General features: G+C 50.9%; 1 protein-coding gene across 1 annotated transcript in view; it reads right to left on the bottom strand.

The window, feature by feature from the left end:
- Positions 1 to 217: 217 nt before the first annotated feature.
- SPR (sepiapterin reductase) overlaps positions 218 to 23,676 on the bottom strand; it is a 32,008-nt gene continuing 8,549 nt past the window's right edge. Inside the window, exon 3 of the mRNA XM_075346223.1 lies at positions 218 to 1,483. Coding sequence (XP_075202338.1) covers positions 1,293 to 1,483 — 191 coding nt within the window. The 3' untranslated portion in view covers positions 218 to 1,292. The remainder of the gene's footprint in view (positions 1,484 to 23,676) is intronic.

Raw genomic sequence — 23,676 nt, 5'->3', positions numbered from 1 at the left:
TGTTATACACGGGGCCGGAGGTCGTACGCCGGGGCTGGATGTTATACACGGGGCCGGAGGTCGTACGCCGGGGCTGGATGTTATACACGGGGCCAGAGGTCGTACGCCGGGGCTGAATGTTATACACGGGGCCGGAGGTCGTACGCCGGGGCTGGATGTTATACACGGGGCCGGAGGTCATCCAGCCCCGGCGTACGTTATACACGGGGCCGAAGGTCGTATGCCGGGGCTGGATGTTATACACGAGGCCAGAGGTCGTACGCCGAGGCTGGATGTTATACACTGGGCCGGAGGTCGTACACCGGGACAATCATTTTTAATTTGTGGGATAACCCCTTTAAGGCACACATACAGTAAATATGAGGACGCTGCAGGGAGAGCCTCTGGGCCGGCACTGCCTCGTGGATGGGAAGCCCACCACAGCCATGCTGGAGATGTCTCCACATCTGGGGCAGATAATGTGGACTAATGGCTGCAGCACGCCCACTGCTCTGACACCACAACTCCCAGCCTGCCCTGACACAGTATCCAATAGTAAAGCACTGGTATGTCGTCCTCTGGCAACAGAACTACTGGAATTGTACAACAGAAGGAAGAAAACAGAGCCGAGACGTCTGTACTGTGCAAGAGAAATCACTGTTACATTTCTGACAGGACACAGGAATAGATGGGACTCTGCGGACACATGGACAGTGGGGGGAGGACCCTGAGGAAGCCAATATCTATTGTCACGAAACGCGCGTTGGGAGGATTTTTTGCCACACACGAAGTGCAAAAGTGAGGCACATCTACCCATGGGTAATCTGTTAGGATTGCTAATAATATTTAGCCACCTTTGTATTTAGATACTGTATCAATGGTTGATTCCCTGTATTACTGTATCCTTTTGTATACCATCTACCGTATTAGCAGTCTTGATTGGTGATACAGGAATAGATCATAGGACTCTATGGAGCATGGTGGGGGATCCTTGGTGATACAGGAATAGATCATAGTACCCTATGGAGCATGGTGGGGGATCCTTGGTGACACAGGCATAGATCATAGGACCCTATGGAGACATGGAGCATGGTGGGGGATCCTTGGTGACACAGGCATAGATCATAGGACCCTATGGAGACATGGAGCATGGTGGGGGATCCTTGGTGACACACAGGCATACGGGAACCTACAGACACATAGGTAGTGCAGGGAGGACTCCACCACCAGAGGTGAGGATCCATCTAATATGTGGACATCCGCGATTGCTGTGTGGATTGGGGGAGCACTGAGGTCATACAGGCTGGCGGTGGCTACACGTCATAATAATCCACATGGTCCCCGGATTTGTAGGTGTCGCTCTGGATGATGTCCAGCATCTTCCGTGCAGAAACCTCAATGTCCACCAACTTGCCTTCCTTCTTCATGGTAATAAATATCTGTCTCTGCTCAGTGTCGGCCATCAGCGTCCGCGCCTCCTCCTGCATCTCCGTGTCCATGGGGCCTGAAATACAAGACAGCAGTCAGCAATCAGCCAGGACGAGGTCGCACCATTCAGGGAGGCGGCAGTCAGCAATCACCCAGGACGAGGTCGCACCATTCAGGGAGGCGGCAGTCAGCAATCACCCGGGACAGGGCCGCACCATTCAGGGAGGCGGCAGTCAGCAATCACCTGGGACAGGGCCGCACCATTCAGGGAGGCGGCAGTCAGCAATCACCCGGGACAGGGCTGCACCATTCAGGGAGGCGGCAGTCAGCAATCACCCGGGACAGGGCCGCACCATTCAGGGAGGCGGCAGTCAGCAATCACCCGGGACAGGGCCGCACCATTCAGGGAGGCGGCAGTCAGCAATCAGCCAGGACGGGGCCGCACCATTCAGGGAGGCGGCAGTCAGCAATCAGCCGGGACGGGGCAGCACCATTCAGGGAGGCGGCAGTCAGCAATCAGCCAGGACGGGGCCGCACCATTCAGGGAGGCGGCAGTCAGCAATCAGCCAGGACGGGGCCGCACCATTCAGGGAGGCGGCAGTCAGCAATCAGCAAGGACAGGGCCCGCACCATTCAGGGAGGCGGCAGTCAGCAATCACCCGGGACTGGCCCGCACCATTCAGGGAGGCGGCAGTCAGCAATCAGCCGGGACGGGGCCGCACCATTCAGGGAGGCGGCAGTCAGCAATCAGCCAGGACGGGGCCACACCATTCAGGGAGGCGGCAGTCAGCGATCAGCCGGGATGGGGCCGCACAATTCAGGGAGGCGGCAGTCAGCAATCAGCAAGGACAGGGCCCACACCATTCAGGGAGGAGGCAGTCAGCAATCAGCCAGGACGGGGCCGCACCATTCAGGAAGGCGGCAGTCAGCAATCAGCCGGGATGGGGCCGCACCATTCAGGGAGGCGGCAGTCAGCAATCAGCCAGGACGGGGCCGCACCATTCAGGGAGGCGGCAGTCAGCAATCAGCCGGGACGGGGCCGCACCATTCAGGGAGGAGGCAGTCAGCAATCAGCCGGGACGGGGCCACACCATTCAGGGAGGCGGCAGTCAGCAATCAGCCGGGACGGGGCCACACCATTCAGGGAGGCGGCAGTCAGCAATCAGCCGGGACGGGGCCACACCATTCAGGGAGGCGGCAGTCAGCAATCAGCCAGGACGGGGCCGCACCATTCAGGGAGGCGGCAGTCAGCAATCAGCCAGGACGGGGCCGCACCATTCAGGGAGGCGGCAGTCAGCAATCAGCCAGGACGGGGCCGCACCATTCAGGGAGGCGGCAGTCAGCATTTAGACATTTATTTTTTCCCTTTACTCAGTAACACCTCTATGAGTTATAAGATAAAACTATTTAATATTGCTTTTAGCCCCTACAACACAATAAGTATATAAAGTCTTAGGTGAATACAGCACAGTCCTTAGGTGTCAGTCATGGGGCGGCCCTTGTACTGAGATCAGTCACTGTCACTTAAGTTCAGTCACAATTCTTTTTTTTAATTTAGTCCCACCCCCAGCATTGTAAGCGATTACACCATAGATCCATCACCACCTCTTCTCTGCTGAGCTCCACCCATTAGGGTCACAGGTCCTTCACCACCTCTTCTCTGCTGAGCTCTGCCCATTAGGGTCACATGGTCATGATATCACCACAGGTCCTTCACCACCTCTGCTCATTAGGGTCACATGGTCATGATATACCCAAAGGTCCTTCACCACCTCTTCTCTGCTGAGCTCTGCCCATTAGGGTCACAGGGTCATGATATACCCACAGGTCCTTCACCACCTCTTCTCTGCTGAGCTCTGCCCATTAGGGTCACAGGGTCATGATATACCCACAGGTCCTTCACCACCTCTTCTCTGCTGAGCTCTGCCCATTAGGGTCACATGGTCATGATATACCCACAGGTCCTTCACCACCTCTTCTCTGCTAAGCTCCACCCATTAGGGTCACAGGGTCATGATATACCCACAGGTCCTTCACCACCTCTTCTCTGCTGAGCTCTGCCCATTAGGGTCACATGGTCATGATATCACCACAGGTCCTTCACCACCTCTGCTCATTAGGGTCACATGGTCATGATATACCCACAGGTCCTTCACCACCTCTTCTCTGCTGAGCTCTGCCTATTAGGGTCACATGGTCATGATATACCCACAGGTCCTTCACCACCTCTTCTCTGCTAAGCTCCACCCATTAGGGTCCCAGGTCCTTCACCACCTCTTCTCTGCTGAGCTCCACCCATTAGGGTCACAGGTCCTTCACCACCTCTTCTCTGCTGAGCTCTGCCCATTAGGGTCACATGGTCATGATATACCCACAGGTCCTTCACCACCTCTTCTCTGCTAAGCTCCACCCATTAGGGTCACAGGTCCTTCACCACCTCTTCTCTGCTGAGCTCTGCCTATTAGGGTCACATAGTCATGATATACCCACAGATCCTTCACCACCTCTTCTCTGCTGAGCTCTGCCCATTAGGGTCACATGGTCATGATATACCCACAGATCCTTCACCACCTCTTCTCTGCTGAGCTCTGCCCATTAGGGTCACATGGTCATGATATACCCAAAGGTCCTTCACCACCTCTTCTCTGCTAAGCTCCACCCATTAGGGTCACAGGGTCATGATATACCCACAGATCCTTCACCACCTCTTCTCTGCTGAGCTCTGCCCATTAGGGTCACATGGTCATGATATACCCAAAGGTCCTTCACCACCTCTTCTCTGCTAAGCTCCACCCATTAGGGTCACAGGTTCATGATATACCCACAGGTCCTTCACCACCTCTTCTCTGCTGAGCTCTGCCCATTAGGGTCACATGGTCATGATATCACCACAGGTCCTTCACCACCTCTGCTCATTAGGGTCACATGGTCATGATATACCCACAGGTCCTTCACCACCTCTTCTCTGCTGAGCTCTGCCTATTAGGGTCACATGGTCATGATATACCCACAGGTCCTTCACCACCTCTTCTCTGCTAAGCTCCACCCATTAGGGTCCCAGGTCCTTCACCACCTCTTCTCTGCTGAGCTCCACCCATTAGGGTCACAGGTCCTTCACCACCTCTTCTCTGCTGAGCTCTGCCCATTAGGGTCACATGGTCATGATATACCCACAGGTCCTTCACCACCTCTTCTCTGCTAAGCTCCACCCATTAGGGTCACATGTCCTTCACCACCTCTTCTCTGCTGAGCTCTGCCCATTAGGGTCACATGGTCATGCTATACCCACAGGTCCTTCCCCACCTCTTCTCTGCTAAGCTCCACCCATTAGGGTCACAGGGTCATGATCTCCCCACAGGTCCTTCACCACCTCTGCCCATTAGGGTCACATGGTCATGATATACCCACAGATCCTTCACCACCTCTTCTCTGCTGAGCTCTGCCTATTAGGGTCACATGGTCATGATATACCCACAGGTCCTTCACCACCTCTTCTCTGCTGAGCTGTGCCCATTAGGGTCACATGGTCATGATATACCCACAGGTCCTTCCCCACCTCTTCTCTGCCGAGCTCTGCCCATTAGGGTCACAGGTCCTTCACCACCTCTGCTCATTAGGGTCACATGGTCATGATATACCCAGAGGTCCTTCACCACCTCTTCTCTGCTGAGCTCTGCCTATTAGGGTCACATGGTCATGATATACCCACAGGTCCTTCACCACCTCTTCTCTGCTAAGCTCCACCCATTAGGGTCACAGGTCCTTCACCACCTCTTCTCTGCTGAGCTCTGCCTATTAGGGTCACATGGTCATGATATACCCACAGGTCCTTCACCACCTCTTCTCTGCTAAGCTCCACCCATTAGGGTCACAGGTCCTTCACCACCTCTTCTCTGCTAAGCTCCACCCATTAGGGTCACAGGGTCATGATCTCCCCACAGGTCCTTCACCACCTCTTCTCTGCTGAGCTCTGCCCATTAGGGTCACATGGTCATGATATACCCACAGGTCATTTACCACCACTTTTCCAATGCTCAGCTCCGGAGATAAGCAGAGAAGTGGTAGTACAGGACCTGTGGTGATGTCGCGAGCCTGCAACCTTAATGGGCAGGGCGAGGCATAGGAGAACTGGTGGTGAGGCGTCACCAAGGTCAAAAGAGAATGGTGCCTGAACTTGAGTGGCAGTGACTGAACCCAGCTAAAGCACCACCCCCATGACTGAATCCTAACTGCATTCAAAGCCTTAAATTAATGTTATTGATACATAGTGGATCATTTAAAACACATTAGTGTAGGTTTAATATAAAAAAAACAACAAACCCCGACACGACAGGGTCCCTTTAAAGAAACCTCCCCCTCCCCCCCCCCAACAGAGGAGAAAAGAAACAGAACAAAAGTAACGGACTGTTAGGGGCGATAACATGAAGAAAAGCTCCTGTGCATTGGAGACCATATGGGCAACACCATGAGGAGGCAACGTAACCGCAGTGCCGCTCTCAGGATTATGGTATACATAATGTACAGCAGACTGACCCCTCTTCTCTTCATTCCTGGTGCACTAACCGTGTTACACTCCTTTGTTGGTGGAACAAGTGTCCACGAGCCAAATTTCCCCTACAACAACTCCAGGTTACATGTGGCTGGGGATACTGTGAGCAGGCTACGTGGCCTAATCCAGCTCCAATGGCTGCAGCGTCTCCAGACTTGTGTCCCGTCAACAAGTGCACAAGTAACTGCGGCCTTATTTATGAGAATTGCCTCACAGTAAGATCACTGGTTGCCTATAGCCCCTGATATATGAGAATTGCCTCACAGTAAGATCAGTCTGGTTGCCTATAGCAACCACAGTGCAGCTTACAGTATTGAAGCTGCTGAGGTAAAGTGAAAGCTGAGCTCTGGTTGGTTGCTATGGACGCTAAGCTATACTTTAATGTCCTGTGAGAATTTCTTGTCCTGGAATAATTGTGTTCCCTGCGTTGCTATTGCTATGGACGCTAGAAAAGTCTGACTGTGAGGCAGTTTTCATCACTAAGATTTGAGGACCTTCAGGACACAACATGACACGACACAGACACACCTATTGGGCAAGTTAAACCAAAAGCTGAGAAAGAAATAAGGTCTCAAACAGCCGAGACAAGTGGACGACGCAAGTCCCGGATTAAAAGAAAATGAGACTGAAGCAAGGGAAGCGGAAACTTCTGAACACCGGGACCTTCATCTTCAGGAGAAACGAATGAGACAGGCTGAATCAAGGGAAGCGGAAACATCGGAACACTGGGAACGTCGTCTTCAGGTGAAACAGATAAGGCAGGCTGAACCAACTGAAGCGGAAACATCTGAACATTGGGAACATCATCTTCAGGAGAAACGGATGAGACAGGCTGAAGCAATGGAAACATCTGAACACTGGGAACGTCATATTTACAAGAAACGGGTGAGACCGGCTGAATCAAAGGAAGCGGAAACATCTGAACACCGAGAACGTCATGTTCAGGAGAAACGGATGAGACAGGCTGAAGCAAAGGAAACATCTGAACACTGGGAACGTCATATTTACAAGAGACGGATGAGACAGGCTGAATCAAAAGAAACATCTGACCACCAGGAACGTCACCTTCAGGAGAAACAGAAGAGACAGGATGAATCGAAGGAAACTGAAATACGACCACCGGGAATGTCATCTTCAGGAGAAACGGATGAGACAGGCTGAATTAAAGGAAACATCTGACCACCGGGAACGTCATCTTTAGAAGAAATGGATGAGACAAGCTGAATCAAAGGAAACATCTGAAAACTGGGAACGTCTTTTTCAGAAGAAACAGATGAGACAGGCTGAACCAACTGAAGCGGAAACATCTGAACACTGGGAACGTCATCTTTACAAGAAACGGGTGAGACAGGCTGAATCAAGGGAAGCGGAAACATCTGAACACTGGGAACGTCATCTTTACAAGAAACGGGTGAGACAGGCTGAATCAAGGGAAGCGGAAACATCTGAACACTGGAAACGTCGTCTTCAGGAGAAACGGATGACACAGGCTGAATCAAGGGAAGCTGAAACTTAACGCCAAACTAATAGGGATGATCGAATACCACAAATATTCGCCGAATAGGTTGCCGCTATTCGCGAATATTCGATGCGCAATGTAAGTATTTGGGAAACCCGAATAACAACTATTCGGGCTTCCCATAGACTTACATTGCGCATCGAATATTCGCATAGCGGCAACCTACTCGTCGGACATTCGCGAAGCCGAATATTTGTGGTATTCGATCATCCCTACAAACTAACAAAGAAGAAAAGTTGTAAAACCAAATTTTAAATGCTGAAGATGTCAACCTCAGGGTGAACCTGAAAATTTACCCTTAGCGAGCGTAACCAACAATTTAACACATTTTCTGTTCCTTGCCTGTGAAAGGGTTAATACGTGCAAGCTCCTGCCCGACTGTCCACCACGAGATCTGTCACAGTGTTTGCACTAATGCTTCACGCTGGTAAACAGATGTCACGCGGCAGATCAATGTCCTCCAGGAGGAGCGGAGCCAACAAGCATGGCCACTGACATCAGTACAAGCGGTGACTGAAAGGCCAATGTGCTGCTCCACTGCCTCACTGAACAGAGGCCACGTTCACACAGGGCCACGCTCCTGCTGCAGACAAACGCACTCATCAGCTCCTGAGTGCCTACAGAGGCCAGAAAAGCCTCTGACGGTATAAGCTGGGTAGGCTGCGTGTAGTGCTGCGCTTGCGCCTGTACACTGCACAGCTCTCTATAAACCATAGGCGCTCACGGCTGCCACTGAATGTCTGCCTGTATGGGGTGAGAACGGGAGCGGAGTACCGGGGACAAGCAGCAGGCCTTGGCTGTGTTACACAGCCGGCATCAGCCTGTGGCAGCTGCACCCAGCAGCAGGGTGGATAAAAATCAATGTTTTTGTAAAAAAAAAAAAAAAAAAAAAAAATTCGGATTTTTTTTATTTAAAATCGGATTTTTTTCAATAAACTGCTTTTTGAGGAAAATATTTTACCATCCAAAGGTTCTTCTATCATGAGATAAAGCGGAGTTGTTTAACTCAGTAGAATAAAGGCTGTATATGTGTAATATTCACAATGCCATGCTCTTCCAGAGGTTTCTGTAGGATTAGTGGGCAGTTTCTCTCCTATATTATCACAGACGCTCGCTTTACTTACGCAGTTCTCAAAACTGAATTTGACTCCGCAGAGGTCCCAGCCTCTTCTTCACGGCAAAAATATTACAACATGAACAGAGTTGAGAAAAAGACCTTAATCCTATTGTTCTACAAACCTATGAATACAGAATCAACCCCTTCAGTGCCAAGTCCAAGAAGTTAGACAATATGTTTCTGGATTGTTTGGAGTGGAATAGATCTGCACAACACAAGAAGAATGTGAATCTAAGTGTGAGGAGGAGGAAGGGCAAGCAGACAAGAAAATGAAAGTGAAACTTAGAGCACAATACTGCAGCATAGCCACAGACAGACAAGTCTGGATCTGTTTGTGTGTACGATCTGAGGTTTATTACATTCTTTCCTTATAATGGCAGCAGGCCGTAAAAGAGACCCAGTTTGGGAATATTTTAATGAAGCTCCTTCGCCTATCGGTAAGGCAGGCATGCGTGCAAAATGCAAATGATGCAACAAAGATGCAAGGCCTGGTGGCGCGAATGAGGCAACATCATGAGGCAACATCATGAGAAGTGCGGTGATGAAGATGACCAAAGAAACACTTCTGAACAGGCAGGATCTTCAGGCTGGTAAACATTTTTATTGAATCCTATTTCTAAAGACTGAACTGTCATGTGTGAGAAAAATTATATTTCTTATTATTACTGCATGTTACTGTCATTTGGTACAGTTATGAAGAAAAAGAAGGATTTTTGTGTACTCACCGTAAAATCTCTTTCTCCGAGTCTTCATTGGGGGACACAGGACCATGGGTTATGCTGCTGTGACTAGGAGGCTGACACTAAGTAGACAAAAAAAAAAATTAGCTCCTCCCTAGCAGTATACACCCCGAGCCGGAGGCGGATCTATGCCAGTTTAGTGTGCAAGCAGTAGTAGGAGAAACCTGAACAACCATAACTAATCAAGGTAATAACAAGAAACACACAGTATCTTATCTAAACCTATACTGTATATAAATATATATATATTATATATATATAAAAAAACCCATAAATAAGCCGGGTACAGAGGAACGTGTTTCCATAAAGAACCAGAAACTTCCGGCAACTAAGAGCAACCCAATATCCAAACAGGGTGGGTGCGGTGTCCCCCAATGAAGACTCAGAGAAAGATTTTACGGTGAGTACACAAAAATCCTTCTATCGCTTTCATTGGGGGACACAGGACCATGGGACGTCCAAAAGCAGTCCCTGGGTGGGTACAGGAGTAATCATACAGATTCAAAACATATCCAAAACTCTGTATGAATGCTCGGTGCAAAAGCAAACCGGCCTATCATAGGTGTGCGACAGACCCTTGCTGTATCCTGGAAACCCTGGAAAAGGAAGAAAAGCGCGGCGGCTCTGTAGACTTGCTTGGCTGACGCCTGGCGTCTGATTGTCCTAGATGCCCCAATTGCATAGGTGGAAAGGTTTGTACACCCCTCGGAGAAAACCTGTCTCTAATCCTGTACGCCTCTGAAAAGGTCGGCCTGATCCAATTCGCCGTGGTAGCTTTGGACGCCTGCATGCCCCTCCTGGGTCCAGTAGACAGGACGAACAGGCCGTCCAAGATGCAGAAGGGCGCGGATCTCGAAACGTAACTCCTCCGAGCTCGCACTAGATCTGGTGTAAGCCGTGACCTCTCCAAGGATTGAATGGAGGCTGGACCGAAGGATGGAAGCACAATCACCTCATTCAGATACTACTTCCGGTAGGAAAAAACCTGAGACGGGTGCCGAACAATCTTGTCTTGGTGAAAAAAACAAGAAAAAAGTGACCCGCATGAGAGGGCTGACAGAGCAGACCTTCCTCCGATTGAAGTGACTGTCCTCAACCAAGCCACCTTCCCTGATAGGCGTGAGATTGAGGATCGAACGGCGCTAATTGACGACACCCTAGAGCCAGCTGGCGGTCCCATGGTTCTAGCAGGGAACGATCTAGCGGTGCCAGATGGGCGACTCCTTGGATGAACGTCCTGACTTGCGGCCGAGATGCAAGATTCCTCTGGAAAAGAGAGATAAAACCGACACCTGCCCTTTGAAGGTTGCTGGCGAGAGACCCGCCTGTAAGCCTGAGTGTAGGAAGGCCAGTAACACTGGGAGTGACAGATCCAGTGTAGATGAGTTGACGATTGACCTCACACTCTTGAAAGGAGGCCATTCCGGTGCGGTAATAGATGTTTGAAGACGGAGGCTTCCGAGTACTGACCATGGTCAGTAACACCTGTGGAATAAAGCCTGCCTGGGCTAGTAGCCATGGTTCCACCGCCATGCGGTCAAATTGAGAACCCCAGAATATTGATGTCAAAGAGGACTTTGCGACAGGAGGTTCAGACGATCTGGAAGCCACCTTGGGGTGTCTGATGAGCTGCGTGAGTTCTGCAAACAACGCTTGCCTGGGTCAATCCATGGCAATGAGAGTCACTGGGATGCCCTCTGCTCTGAGTTTCTTGAGGACTCTTGTGACTTGATTGTGGAATCGAAAAGCCATCAGGTCCACATTCGGAATATCTCATCTGAGGCAGATCCATTCGAAAGCCTCTCCGTTGAGGGATCATTTGCCTGCCGCCAGACCTTGCTGATATAGTCTGCTGCGCAATTCTCCACGGCGGGGAAAATGATTGCGGACAAAATCTGGAGTGGTGAGGCTATGCCCACTGTAAGATCTTCTTCACCTATGTCATCGCCATGACGCTCCTTGTTCCGCACCGGTGATGACCGACTGGATTCTGGATGGCGATTCTTGTATGAAGGGCTGAAAAAAATCTGTAGGGCTCGGAGAAAAAATGCTGATCCCTAAAAGACAATTGATAGGCAGACGGCTCTCCTGGGAGGACCACCGACCGTGAGCCGTGTGTTTCGGAACACCGCTCTCCAGACAGAAGACTGGTCTCGGTGGTGACTGCCTGCCAGTGTACTGGTATGAAAGACATTCCACTGGACCGATGAGGGCCGCTGGTCCACCATAAAAGCGAGCGGCGGGTTCCCGGAGTCAATTGGATCCTGCGATTCAAAAGTGAATAGAGAATTGTCCATCCGTTCGGCCAAGTCAGCTGAAGGAGACAAAGGTGAAAGCGGCAAGCGGAACCGCCTCTATTGCCGCCACCATCCGACTGAGGACTCTCCGGCTTGGAGTGACGGAGGATCTGGAGGTCTCTTTGGAGGGACACACGTCCTTGGATGGTATCGAACTCCATGCCTAGAGAGGTAATTCTGCTGGCCGGGGCCAGAGAGGGCTTCTTCCGATTGATGAGCTAGCCGAGTCGGGACAGGATATCGATGGTGACCTGAACACTTAGGAGACAGTCGTCAAAAAGAATAACCCCTGATCAACAAGGCGACCAGGTGCGGAATCACCAAAAATGATCGTCTGCTATTGCGAGACGCAGAAACATCTGTGCTGTTGGCAAATTAGGTGCGACCTGTATGTCCGACGATAAACCTGCTGAAAAACTCTATTATGTACCCCTGAGCCCAGCATCTCTCCGACCCAGGAGTCCATGATCCAAATCCGCCAGACGTGATTGAGATGAGACAGGCGCCCCTCCCCTCCACCTAGTCTGCGCCCGCGCGCAACGACAAAGAGTCATCTTGCGGGGTAGCACTGTGATCCGGACGTCGTCGTCGATGGCTGGCGTGGCTGAGAAACGCCAGAAAGGGCATGCGTTGAGGTACGAAATCTACCTGTTCCTCTGCGGGGACCTGGTTTTCTTGTGCGTGTGGAACCGAAGCTCCCGTGATCTCGTCGATAACCTGATCCAGCCAGTCCCCAAACAAACGACCTCTTGTGAAGGGGAGGGCTGTAAGTGATATCCTTGAAGCCGCGTCCGCATACTAGTCTCTGAGCCAGATTGCCCGACAGATGGTCCCCGTGCTGCTAGCCGCTTTTACTGGGCAGTAAGCTGCTGACAGAGATGCAATGAGTATGTACTCACCCGCTAGAGCAAACTGTGTGCCAGGTTGCGAACTCCGGATTGCTCGATCCCGCGCGAAAAACCGTTGTGGAGGTTATCGGACCCGGACATCATGGATGCTGCCAGCTAGATGGTGGCGAGGGCAGTAGGAGTACCGTGTCTGCCGTCTGAAGAAAAACTGAACGGGCAACTCTCTTGGTGTTTTGAACTGTGGCATCTCGGAACGATGCCCCGTGCGGGAGAGATAGTACTGGAAGATGACCGCCGGAAAAAAACAGCAGCGCGACCATAGGCGAGCCTGCCCATTCCTTTCTGAGAGCCTCAGGAAGCGGGAAAAAGAAAATCAAACGACTTACCCTTGATGAATATCTTGACCGGTTGTCGTCAGTGCTTGTACAGAGACTTTCAGCAACGACAAGATGGTCACCGAATTGCCTGTGTGACTGCTTAACCTGTTTTAAGGAGACATGCAAGCACTGGGTAGCCAAAGAGCCTGTCTGGAACTCTAGCGTATGACTTACCTCTTTGGCCGGACTATCCACCCTACCTCTGACATCAGCCCTCTGATCTGGAATCAGCATCGAGGCTGCATCCGACTTCTCCTGAAAAAAAAGGGTCGGCCGGTCTCGGGGACGAGGAACCCTCGGGGCCTGGAGGTGATGAGATCTCCGGGAGGGCTTGAAAGGAGGCCCAGCAGGTCCCCTTCTGCGCTCCAGTGGTAGGGTCTGGATCAGACCGACTGTTGTCCAGAGCCAGCTGGACCGGGGGAGCATGGCCGGGCGTAGGAAGCGACTGCAAAGCCTGCGCGATGGTCCTAGACGCCCTTGAGAGAAAGTCCACAGACTGGGATAGAGGGTCTACCCCTCCGGATAAGGGAGCGCAGCGGAGCTCTGGTGCTGGCGGTGACGTGGGGCGCAAGCAGAGCGGGGGGTGTAGCCTGGATTGGGAGGATTTTACCTAGCAGGCTGTGCATGCATAAAAAAAAACTATAAGGTGCTTAGAAAAAAAACCACTAGTGACGCTGGGGGGGGGGGGGGGGGGGAGACAGGAGAAAAAGGGGGAAAAAAGTTAAAGAGATATCGTCTGTTCCTAAGCAGGAGCAGCACTCACCCAGGTCCTGTGTCCCACCCAGGTCCGCAGAGGTCTCAGAACCTGCGGGGGCAGCATTGTTGAAGAAAAGCAGCCCTTCATATTTTTTTTTTTTTTTGGAGTAGGGGGGTTGGCTGGCTTGGGACCGGGCAGGACCTGCAGGGGTCATGCCTGGGAAAAAACACGGGCGCACGCAACACGGGGGGGGGGGGGGGGGCGGATGGTCTGAGGTAGGCCGAAGCAGGGGACTAGATTAGTGAGCGGCCCGCCGGAGGCGCAGCGCTAAGCGCAGAGAGGTCTTACCTGCGTTCTGCCGGCGTCGCTGTGATCCTTGGTCCCATCCTGCCTTGCATGGAGAGTTGCCGAACTGCTGAGCGCTCCTGCGCTGTAACCATGATCCCCTGTGAACACTGGGGAGGCCTGGTGTTGCTGAGCGCTCCTGCGTTGCAGCTGTGATCCTCTCCCTGGGTCCTGTATGGTAGGGGACGCTGGGAGGAAAAGGGGGCGTGCTGCAGCAGTGAGCTGGCTGTCGCCGGGCAGAAGTCGAAGGGGGCCTGGCCGGAAAAGCATGCGCAAACAGGGGGGCGGAGCACACCGGCCCGAGGTAGGCCCGAAGCCGGGAGCTAAACTAGTGAGCGGCCGCCGGGAGCGCAGTGCTGCTGGAGAAGATCCTACCTGCGTCCTGGCGGCGTCGCTCTGATCCACGGCCCCATCCTCTGATGCTGCGGCTGCCGGTGAGTCCAGTCTGCCCTTGGGAGACACCAGGGGGAAGCGCTGGGGAGCTTGGGTAACGCTGCAGAGCGCTCCTGCGCTGCCTGAAGAAATCCATTGCCTGGGCCCAGGGTAGGAGGAAGAACGCTGGGGGAGGCCTGGTGCTGTGAGCGCTCCTGCGCTGCAGCCTGCGATTGACATTGGGTCCTGGGTAACAGAGATCCCTCGTCGCCTCCACCAGAAGTACCCCTTGGGACGGTACCATAGGGGTCGACGGGGAGTGTGTGCCCTTAAAAAATTAACAATGTTGGTCCCCAATCAGCCCCTGGGGTGGTACCATGGGGCAGGAGGGGGATAGGGCCTGGCGTCTCGACCCCTCAGACAACCCTGGGGACGGTACTCCGTGGGGGAGGAGAAGGTGAGGGTTCTCTCCGATGCAGGGACTTTAACCCTGCAGAAGAGACAAAAAACCTGGAAGAGATGAAAAGGCTGAGCGGCGCCGTATAGCACGAAAAAACGGAAAAAAAAAAAAAGTAATAGCCTAGGCTGAGGTTGGCCCACAGAGATATGGGCCCACATCAGCCTCCTACGACACTAAGCAAAAAACTAGCATAGATCCGCCTCCGGCTCGGGGTGTACACTGCCAGGGAGGAGCTAACTCTTTTTATGTCTACTTAGTGTCAGCCTCCTAGTCACAGCAGCATAACCCATGGTCCTGTGTCCCCCAATGAAAGCGATAGAGAAACAAATCTTCCTTTTGGGGCAGGGGCAGTGATGTGTTGTGTACAATAAGCAGAAATTGTAGAATAAACAATAACAGCATTGACTTTTTTTGTTTAGGGGAATTTGTGGATTCTGGAAACTATCCACCTCCAAGATCCCCATCATCCTGTTCTACAGCTTCAGAGTTATCCATCCAGGATAGTGCTTCATTAGCAGCAGCAGCATCATCATCACCCACAGCCACATATCACCATCACCCAAAAGGAAGGAAAAACCTTTACCTCCTGGAACCACCATAGATAGGTTTGTGATAAGAACTAGCAGATTAGAAAAAGAGTTGATTGATGAAAAATTGCCCAGTTTATTTATGCAACGAACTCTTCTTTCCGTCTGACTGAGAACCCACATTTCATTAATATGGTTCAGTCACGGAGACCAGGATACAGTCCACCCAGCAGAGCTGATGTTGCAGGGAAACTGCTGGATCAAGTGTATGACAGAGAAATGGAGCAATGTGCAACAGCTCTGGAGGGTACAATTGTTACCCTAAGTATTGATGGGTGGAGTAATGTCCACAATGATCCTATTGTATGTGCTTGTATAACAACAGAAGAAGGTAAAGTCTTCCTTGCACAAACAACTGATACGTCAGGAAATGCACACACAGCAGAATACTTATAAGAAGTGGCAGTAAAAGCTATAACGACATGTGAACACAAATTCAAATGTCTAGTACGCAGTTTGGTCACTGACAATGCTGCAAACGTATCTAAGATGAGAAGAGATTTAGAAGAGCAGGGAGGGAATACAAAGCTGCTAATAACATATGGTTGCAGTGCTCATTTGCTGCACCTCTTAGCCAAAGACTTAAGTGTTCCAGAAATAAAGGCTAATGTTGTTGAAATTGCTAAATACTTCCGTAATAATCATTTTGCTGCAGCAGCTCTGAAAAGGATGGGTGGAACCAAGCTAACGCTCCCACAAGATGTTGGATGGAACTCTGTGGTGGACTGTTTTGACCAGTTTATCAAAAACTGGCCTATTCTGATGACACTTTGTGAAGAAAATCGAGATAAAATAGATGGCACTGTCATGGCCAAAATCCTCAACATTGGGCTTAAGAGAAATGTTGAACATATGCTGAGCTTCCTGAAACCCATCTCTCAAGCTTTAAACAAAATACAGAAAGAAGGGAATTTTGTTTACTTACCATAAATTCCTTTTCTTCTAGCTCCAATTGGGAGACCCAGACAATTGGGTGTATAGCTACTGCCTCCGGAGGCCACACAAAGTATTACACTTAAAAGTGTAAGGCCCCTCCCCTTCTGGCTATACACCCTCCCGTGGGATCACGGGCTCCTCAGTTTTAGTGCAAAAGCAAGAAGGAGGAAAGCCAATAACAGGTTTAAAGACAAATTCAATCCGAAGAAACATCGGAGAACTGAAACCATTCAACATGAACAACATGTGTACTCGAAAAAACCAAATATCCCTAAGAAAACAGGGCGGGTGCTGGGTCTCCCAATTGGAGCTAGAAGAAAAGGAATTTACGGTAAGTAAACAAAATTCCCTTCTTTTTCGCTCCTAATTGGGAGACCCAGACAATTGGGACGTCCAAAAGCAGTCCCTGGGTGGGTAAAAGAATACCTCGTGATAGGGCCGTCAAACAGCCCTGTCCTACAGGTGGGCAACCGCCGCCTGAAGGACTTGTCTACCTAGGCTGGCGTCCGCCGAAGCGTAGGTATGCACCTGATAATGCTTGGTAAAGGTGTGCAGACTCGACCAGGTAGCCGCCTGGCACACCTGCTGAGCCGTAGCCTGGTGCCGTAATGCCCAGGACGCACCCACGGCTCTGGTAGAATGGGCCTTCAGCCCTGAAGGAACCGGAAGCCCCGCAGAACGGTAGGTTTCAAGAATTGGTTCCTTGATCCACCGAGCCAGGGTGGATTTGGAAGCTTGCGACCCTTTACGCTGACCAGCGACAAGGACAAAGAGTGCATCCGAGCGGCGTAAGGGCGCCGTGCGGGAAATGTAGATCCTGAGTGCTCTGACCAGATCCAACAAATGCAAACCTTTCTCAAATTGATGAACTGGATGAGGACACAAGGAAGGTAATGTGACATCCTGATTGAGATGAAATGGGGATACCACCTTAGGGAGAAACTCAGGAACCGGGCGTAGAACCACCTTGTCCTGGTGAAACACCAGGAAGGGAGATTTGCATGAGAGCGCCGCTAGCTCGGACACTCTCCGAAGAGACGTGACCGCCACTAGAAAAGCCACTTTCTGTGAAAGACGAGAAAGGGAAACATCCTTCATAGGCTCAAAAGGCGGCTTCTGGAGAGCAATTAGAACCTTGTTCAGATCCCAGGGCTCTAACGGCCGCTTGTAAGGAGGGACGATATGACCAACTCCTTGCAGGAACGTGTGCACCTGAGTAAGTCGTGCTAGGCGTTTCTGAAAAAATACAGATAGCGCTGAGACTTGTCCTTTAAGGGAGCTGAGCGACAAACCTTTTTCCAACCCGGATTGCAGGAAGGAAAGAAAAGTAGGCAATGAAAAAGGCCAGGGAGGAACTCCCTGAGCCGCGCACCAAGATAAGAATATCTTCCACGTCCTGTGGTAGATCTTGGCGGAGGATGGTTTTCTAGCCTGCCTCATGGTGGTAATAACATTTCCAGATAATCCTGAAGACGCTAGGATCCAGGACTCAATGGCCACACAGTCAGGTTCAGGGCCGCAGAATTCAGGTGGAAAAACGGCCCTTGAGATAGCAAGTCTGGTCGTTCTGGTAGTGCCCATGGTTGGCCTACCGTGAGGTGCCACAGATCTGGGTACCACGATCTCCTCGGCCAGTCTGGAGCGACGAGGATGGCGCGACGGCAGTCGGCCCTGATCTTGCGCAGCACTCTGGGTAACAATGCCAGAGGTGGGAACACATAAGGTAGTCGGAATTGCGACCAATCTTGAACTAAGGCGTCTGCCGCCAGAGCTCGGTGATCGTGAGACCGTGCCATGAAAACCGGGACCTTGTTGTTGTACCGTGACGCCATCAGGTCGACGTCCGGCATCCCCCAGCGGCGACAGATCTCCTGAAACACGTCCGGGTGAAGGGACCATTCCCCTGCGTCCATACCCTGGCGACTGAGGAAGTCTGCTTCCCAGTTTTCCACGCCTGGGATGTGAACTGCGGAAATGGTGAAAGCCGTGTCTTCCACCCACGTTAGAATCCGTCGGACTTCCTGGAAGGCTTGCCGACTGCGTGTGCCACCTTGGTGGTTGATGTATGCTACCGCTGTGGAGTTGTCCGACTGAATTCGGATCTGCTTGCCTTCCAGCCACTGCTGGAAGGCTTGTAGGGCAAGATACACTGCTCTGATTTCTAGAACATTGATCTGAAGGGTGGACTCTTGCTGAGTCCACGTACCCTGAGCCCTGTGGTGGAGAAAAACCGCTCCCCACCCTGACAGGCTCGCGTCCGTCGTGACCACCGCCCAGGATGGGGGTAGGAAGGACTTTCCCTTTGACAATGAGGTGGGAAGAAGCCACCACTGAAGAGATTCCTTGGCCGCCTGAGAAAGGGAGACGTTCCTGTCGAGGGACGTCGACTTCCCGTCCCATTGACGGAGAATGTCCCATTGTAGTGGACGCAGATGAAACTGCGCGAAAGGGACTGCCTCCATTGCTGCAACCATCTTCCCTAGGAAGTGCATGAGGCGTCTCAAGGGGTGTGACTGGCCTTGAAGGAGAGATTGCACCCCTGTCTGTAGTGAACGCTGTTTGTCCAGCGGAAGCATCACTGTCGCTGAGAGAGTATGAAACTCCATGCCAAGGTATGTTATCGATTGGGTCGGGGTGAGATTTGACTTTGAAAAGTTGATGATCCACCCGAAACTCTGGAGAGTCTCCAGCGCAACGTTCAGGCTGTTTTGGCATGCCTCTTGAGAGGGTGCCTTGACAAGTAGATCGTCCAAATAAGGGATCACCGAGTGACCCTGAGAGTGCAGGACTGCTACTACTGCTGCCATGACCTTGGTGAAGACCCTTGGAGCTGTCGCCAAACCGAAAGGCAGGGCTACGAACTGAAGGTGTTCGTCTCCTATAACGAAGCGTAGAAAACGCTGGTGCTCTGGAGCAATCGGCACGTGGAGATAAGCATCTTTGATGTCTATTGATGCTAGGAAATCTCCTTGAGACATTGAGGCGATGACGGAACGGAGGGATTCCATCCGGAACCGCCTGGTTTTCACATGCTTGTTGAGCAGTTTTAGGTCCAGAACAGGACGGAAAGACCCGTCCTTTTTTGGCACCACAAACAAATTGGAGTAAAAACCGTGACCTTGTTCCAGAAGAGGAACGGGGGTCACCACTCCTTCCGCTTTTAGAGTGGACACCGCTAGCCGCAGAGCATCGGCTCGGTCGGGAGGTGGAGAAGTTCTGAAGAAGCGAGTTGGAGGACGAGAGCTGAACTCTATCCTGTACCCGTGAGACAGAATGTCTCTCACCCAACGGTCTGTGACCTGTGGCAGCCAAATGTCGCCAAAGCGGGAGAGCCTGCCACCGACCGAGGATGCGGAGAGAGGAGGCCGAAAGTCATGTGGAAGCCGCCTTGGTAGCGGGTCTTCCGGCTGTCTTTTTTGGCCGTGACTGAGTTCGCCAAGAATCTGAGCTCCTCTGATCCTTTTGAGTTCTTTTGGACGAGGAGAATTGGGACCTGCCTGAGCCTCGAAAGGACCGAAACCCCGACTGTCCTCTCCTCTGTTGGGGTTTATTTTGTCTGGGCTGAGGTAAAGATGAATCTTTACCCTTGGAGTGTTTAATGATTTCATCTAAGCGCTCCCCAAACAGTCGGTCACGAGAAAATGGCAAACTGGTTAAACACTTCTTGGAAGCAGAATCTGCCTTCCATTCTCTTAACCACAAGGCTCTGCGTAAAACTACGGAGTTGGCGGACGCCACTGCCGTACGGCTCGTAGAGTCTAGGACAGCATTGATCGCGTAAGACGCAAATGCAGACATTTGAGAGGTTAAGGGTGCCACCTGCGGAGCAGATGTACGTGTGACCGTGTCCATCTGTGTAAGACCAGCTGAAATAGCTTGGAGTGCCCATACGGCTGCGAATGCTGGAGCAAACGACGCGCCGATAGCTTCATAGATGGATTTCAACCAGAGCTCCATCTGCCTGTCAGTGGCATCTTTAAGTGCCGCCCCATCTTCCACTGCAACTAAGGATCTAGCTGCAAGCCTGGAGATTGGAGGATCCACCTTGGGACACTGGGTCCAGCCCTTGACCACGTCTGGGGGAAAAGGATAACGTGTATCCTTAAGCCGCTTGGAAAAACGCTTATCCAGATAAGCGTGGTGTTTCTGGATTGCATCTCTAAAGTCAGAGTGGTCCAGAAAAACACTTAATTTACGCTTGGGATACCTGAAATGGAATTTCTCCTGCTGTGAAGCCGATTCCTCCACCGGAGGAGCTGGGGGAGAAATATCCAACATTTTATTGATGGATGCTATAAGATCATTCACTACGGCGTCCCCATCAGGTGTATCCAAATTGAGAGCGGTCTCAGGATCAGAATCCTGATCAGCCATCTCCGCCTCATCATACAGAGAGTCCTCCTGCTGGGACCCTGACCAGTGTGATGAAGTCGAGGGCCGCTCATAGCGAGCTCGCTTAGGCTGTCTGGGACTGTCGTCCGTGTCAGAGCCATCACCCTGGGATGCAAGAGACACCCCCGGATCCCGGAGCTGTTCCGACTGAGGGGGACCAGGGAGCAATGAGTTAACAGTGTCCATGGCCTGAGGTACTGGTCTAGACTGCAAAGTTTCTAGAATTTTAGTCATAGTCACAGACAATCTGTCAGCAAAGACTGCAAACACCGTCCCTGTCACCTGGACAGTATTTACAGGAGGTTCTGCCTGGGTCACCTCCAGCAGAGGCCCCGGCCGAGCAAGTGCCACAGGGGCCGAGCACTGCACACAGTGGGGGTCAGTGGAACCTGCCGGTAGAACAGCCCCACAAGCGGTACAAGCAGCATAGAAAGCCTGTGCCTTGGCACCTTTGCTTTTTGCGGTCGACATGCTGTTGTGTCCTCTGAGAATCTAGGAGGGTATATAGCAGAGGATCCCCAGCGACCGTACAGTGCAATGTAAAGCTGCAAGCATAACATACAATATACACTTCGGCACCAGTGGGGGTCAGCCCTTGAGGGCAGCTTACCGCCCGCTGAAAAGCGGGTGTGTGGGCACCAGAATCCCGTGTCTGGGTCTCCCAGTCTCCTTTCTCCAGCTCAGACTGCACACAGGAATGGCTGCCGGCGTCCTGTGAAGAGAGGGATCGTGGGCGTGCCTCAAACAAAGTGCGGGAAACTGGCGTCCCACTGTGCCCAGTGTGAGGGCTGGAGTATGCAAAGCAGACTCCAGCCCTCTGCGCTGCCATGCTGTACAGCGTCCCGCCCTTCCCCTGATTGGCAGGCCTGGGGGCGGGAACGAAACGAAACTAGGCCGCAGAAAGCCGGGGACTCGAGTAATAAGCGCGGCCGTGATATATGCACGGCCAGCGCGGAAGTCCCCGGCGCACCACAAGTCCCAGCCGCGCCGCAGCGCTGACAACAGTGGCCGCGCGGCAGTTTCAATACATGTCCCCTCTCAGCAAAGCTGTAGATAGGAATGGCACCAGCGCGCAGCGCTGTTGTCCCCGGCGCACTAACACACCCAGCAATGCTGCAGTGTGCGCGCGGACTGTACGGGGACACAGAGTACCTTGTCGTAGCAGGGCCCTGTCCCTGACGATACTCCGCTCCATATCCAGCAGATTCCCCAGGGGCTGTGGACGGAGCACGGTCTCTGTGCCTGGAGACCGGTAAATCCCACTTCACCCAGAGCCCTAAGGGGGATGGGGAAGGATGCAGCATGTGGGCTCCAGCCTCTGTACCCGCAATGGGTACCTCAACCTTAACAAACACCGCCGACAAAAGTGGGGTGAGAAGGGAGCATGCTGGGGGCCCCATATGGGCCCTCTTTTCTTCCATCCGACATAGTCAGCAGCTGCTGCTGACTAAACAGTGGAGCTATGCGTGTATGTGTGCCTCCTTCGCACAAAGCATGAAAACTGAGGAGCCCGTGATCCCACGGGAGGGTGTATAGCCAGAAGGGGAGGGGCCTTACACTTTTAAGTGTAATACTTTGTGTGGCCTCCGGAGGCAGTAGCTATACACCCAATTGTCTGGGTCTCCCAATTAGGAGCGAAAAAGAAAATAGCTGTTTTATTGCGGATGCTGTTGAAATTTGGAAGGAACTGAGTGAACACTTAAAAACAGAACTACACATGGACAGAATTAAATTACAAGCAGTAAACAAACGAATGGGACAAGCACTGACTCCAGCTCATTTTTTGGCAAATATTGTCAATATCCAATATCAGGGTCAAAACCTAAGTGCTGAGGAAGAGGAGTTAGCTATGGCATGGGTATCCAGCAATCATCCATCTTTAATGCCAACTATAATAAACTTCAGAGCTAAGGGGGAACCATTCAAGAAATATATGTTTGCTGAAGATATTTTAAGGAAGGTCACACCAGTAAACTGGTGGAAGTCACTTAAGCGCTTGGATTTAGAGACTGTTCAAGTAATGATTTCACTTTTAACAGCAGTAGCTTCTTCTGCAGGCGTTGAAAGAATATTCTCTTCCTTTGGACTCATTCATTCTAAATTGAGAAATCGGTTGGGACCCAATAAAGCAGGAAAGCTTGTTTTTCTTTTCCAGATTATGAATAGGAACAAAGAAGAAGATGATGATGAAGATGACGACAAGTGAGCTACAGAGGACAGCAGGGACAGTAGTATTTAAGTTTTTCATGTGTCAGCTGGGCTGACAGTCTAAGTTTCTTAAAAAAAAATATATATATATATATATATATATATATATATATATATATATATATATATATATATATATATATATATATATATATATATATATATATATATATATATATATATATATATATATATATATATATATATATATATATATATATATATATATATATTTTGTTTAGCCAAATTAGTTAACAAACATGGATGTTTGTTTAAGCAAATAACTTATGCTGTAATGTTGTTATTGTTTCAGTTGAATAAATCTATTTAAATTGTTATTAAGGTCAGGATTATTTTTCTCCTTCCTGAGTACAACAGAACAGTGGTGTCCAAATATGAATGATTAACCCATTAAACTGGGGAGAAAAAAGTAATATAAAAAGTGATTCTAAAAATCTTCATCTACTTGCATGTTAAAGTAGCAAGAACTAGTTTAGGTAGAAACTTTGATTTAAATCACTGATTTAAATCAAGCCTTACTGACTAGTGATTTAAATCAAATCCACCCTGCCCAGCAGCAATCACCGATATCCGTATATAAAGGGGTATTCCAGGCAAAATAGTTGGCGAAAGAAATGAAGGCGTAAAAATACCCAAAAATTGGCGCACACACTTGGAGCGGTGACGTTATAATGCCGAATCAGCGGTTTTAGCACTGCGGTTACATCAGGATGCCCGGAGTCACACGAGCACAACCCTCATCATTGTTCTTGCGGACACATTACATTTGTTCCAGCTAAGCTGTAATTCTGTGGTTTTGGCTGA

Source organism: Anomaloglossus baeobatrachus, chromosome 1 (assembly GCF_048569485.1).
Source record: "Anomaloglossus baeobatrachus isolate aAnoBae1 chromosome 1, aAnoBae1.hap1, whole genome shotgun sequence".
Taxonomy (NCBI): Eukaryota; Metazoa; Chordata; class Amphibia; order Anura; family Aromobatidae; genus Anomaloglossus; species Anomaloglossus baeobatrachus.
This window is presented reverse-complemented; position numbering and strand designations above follow the sequence as displayed.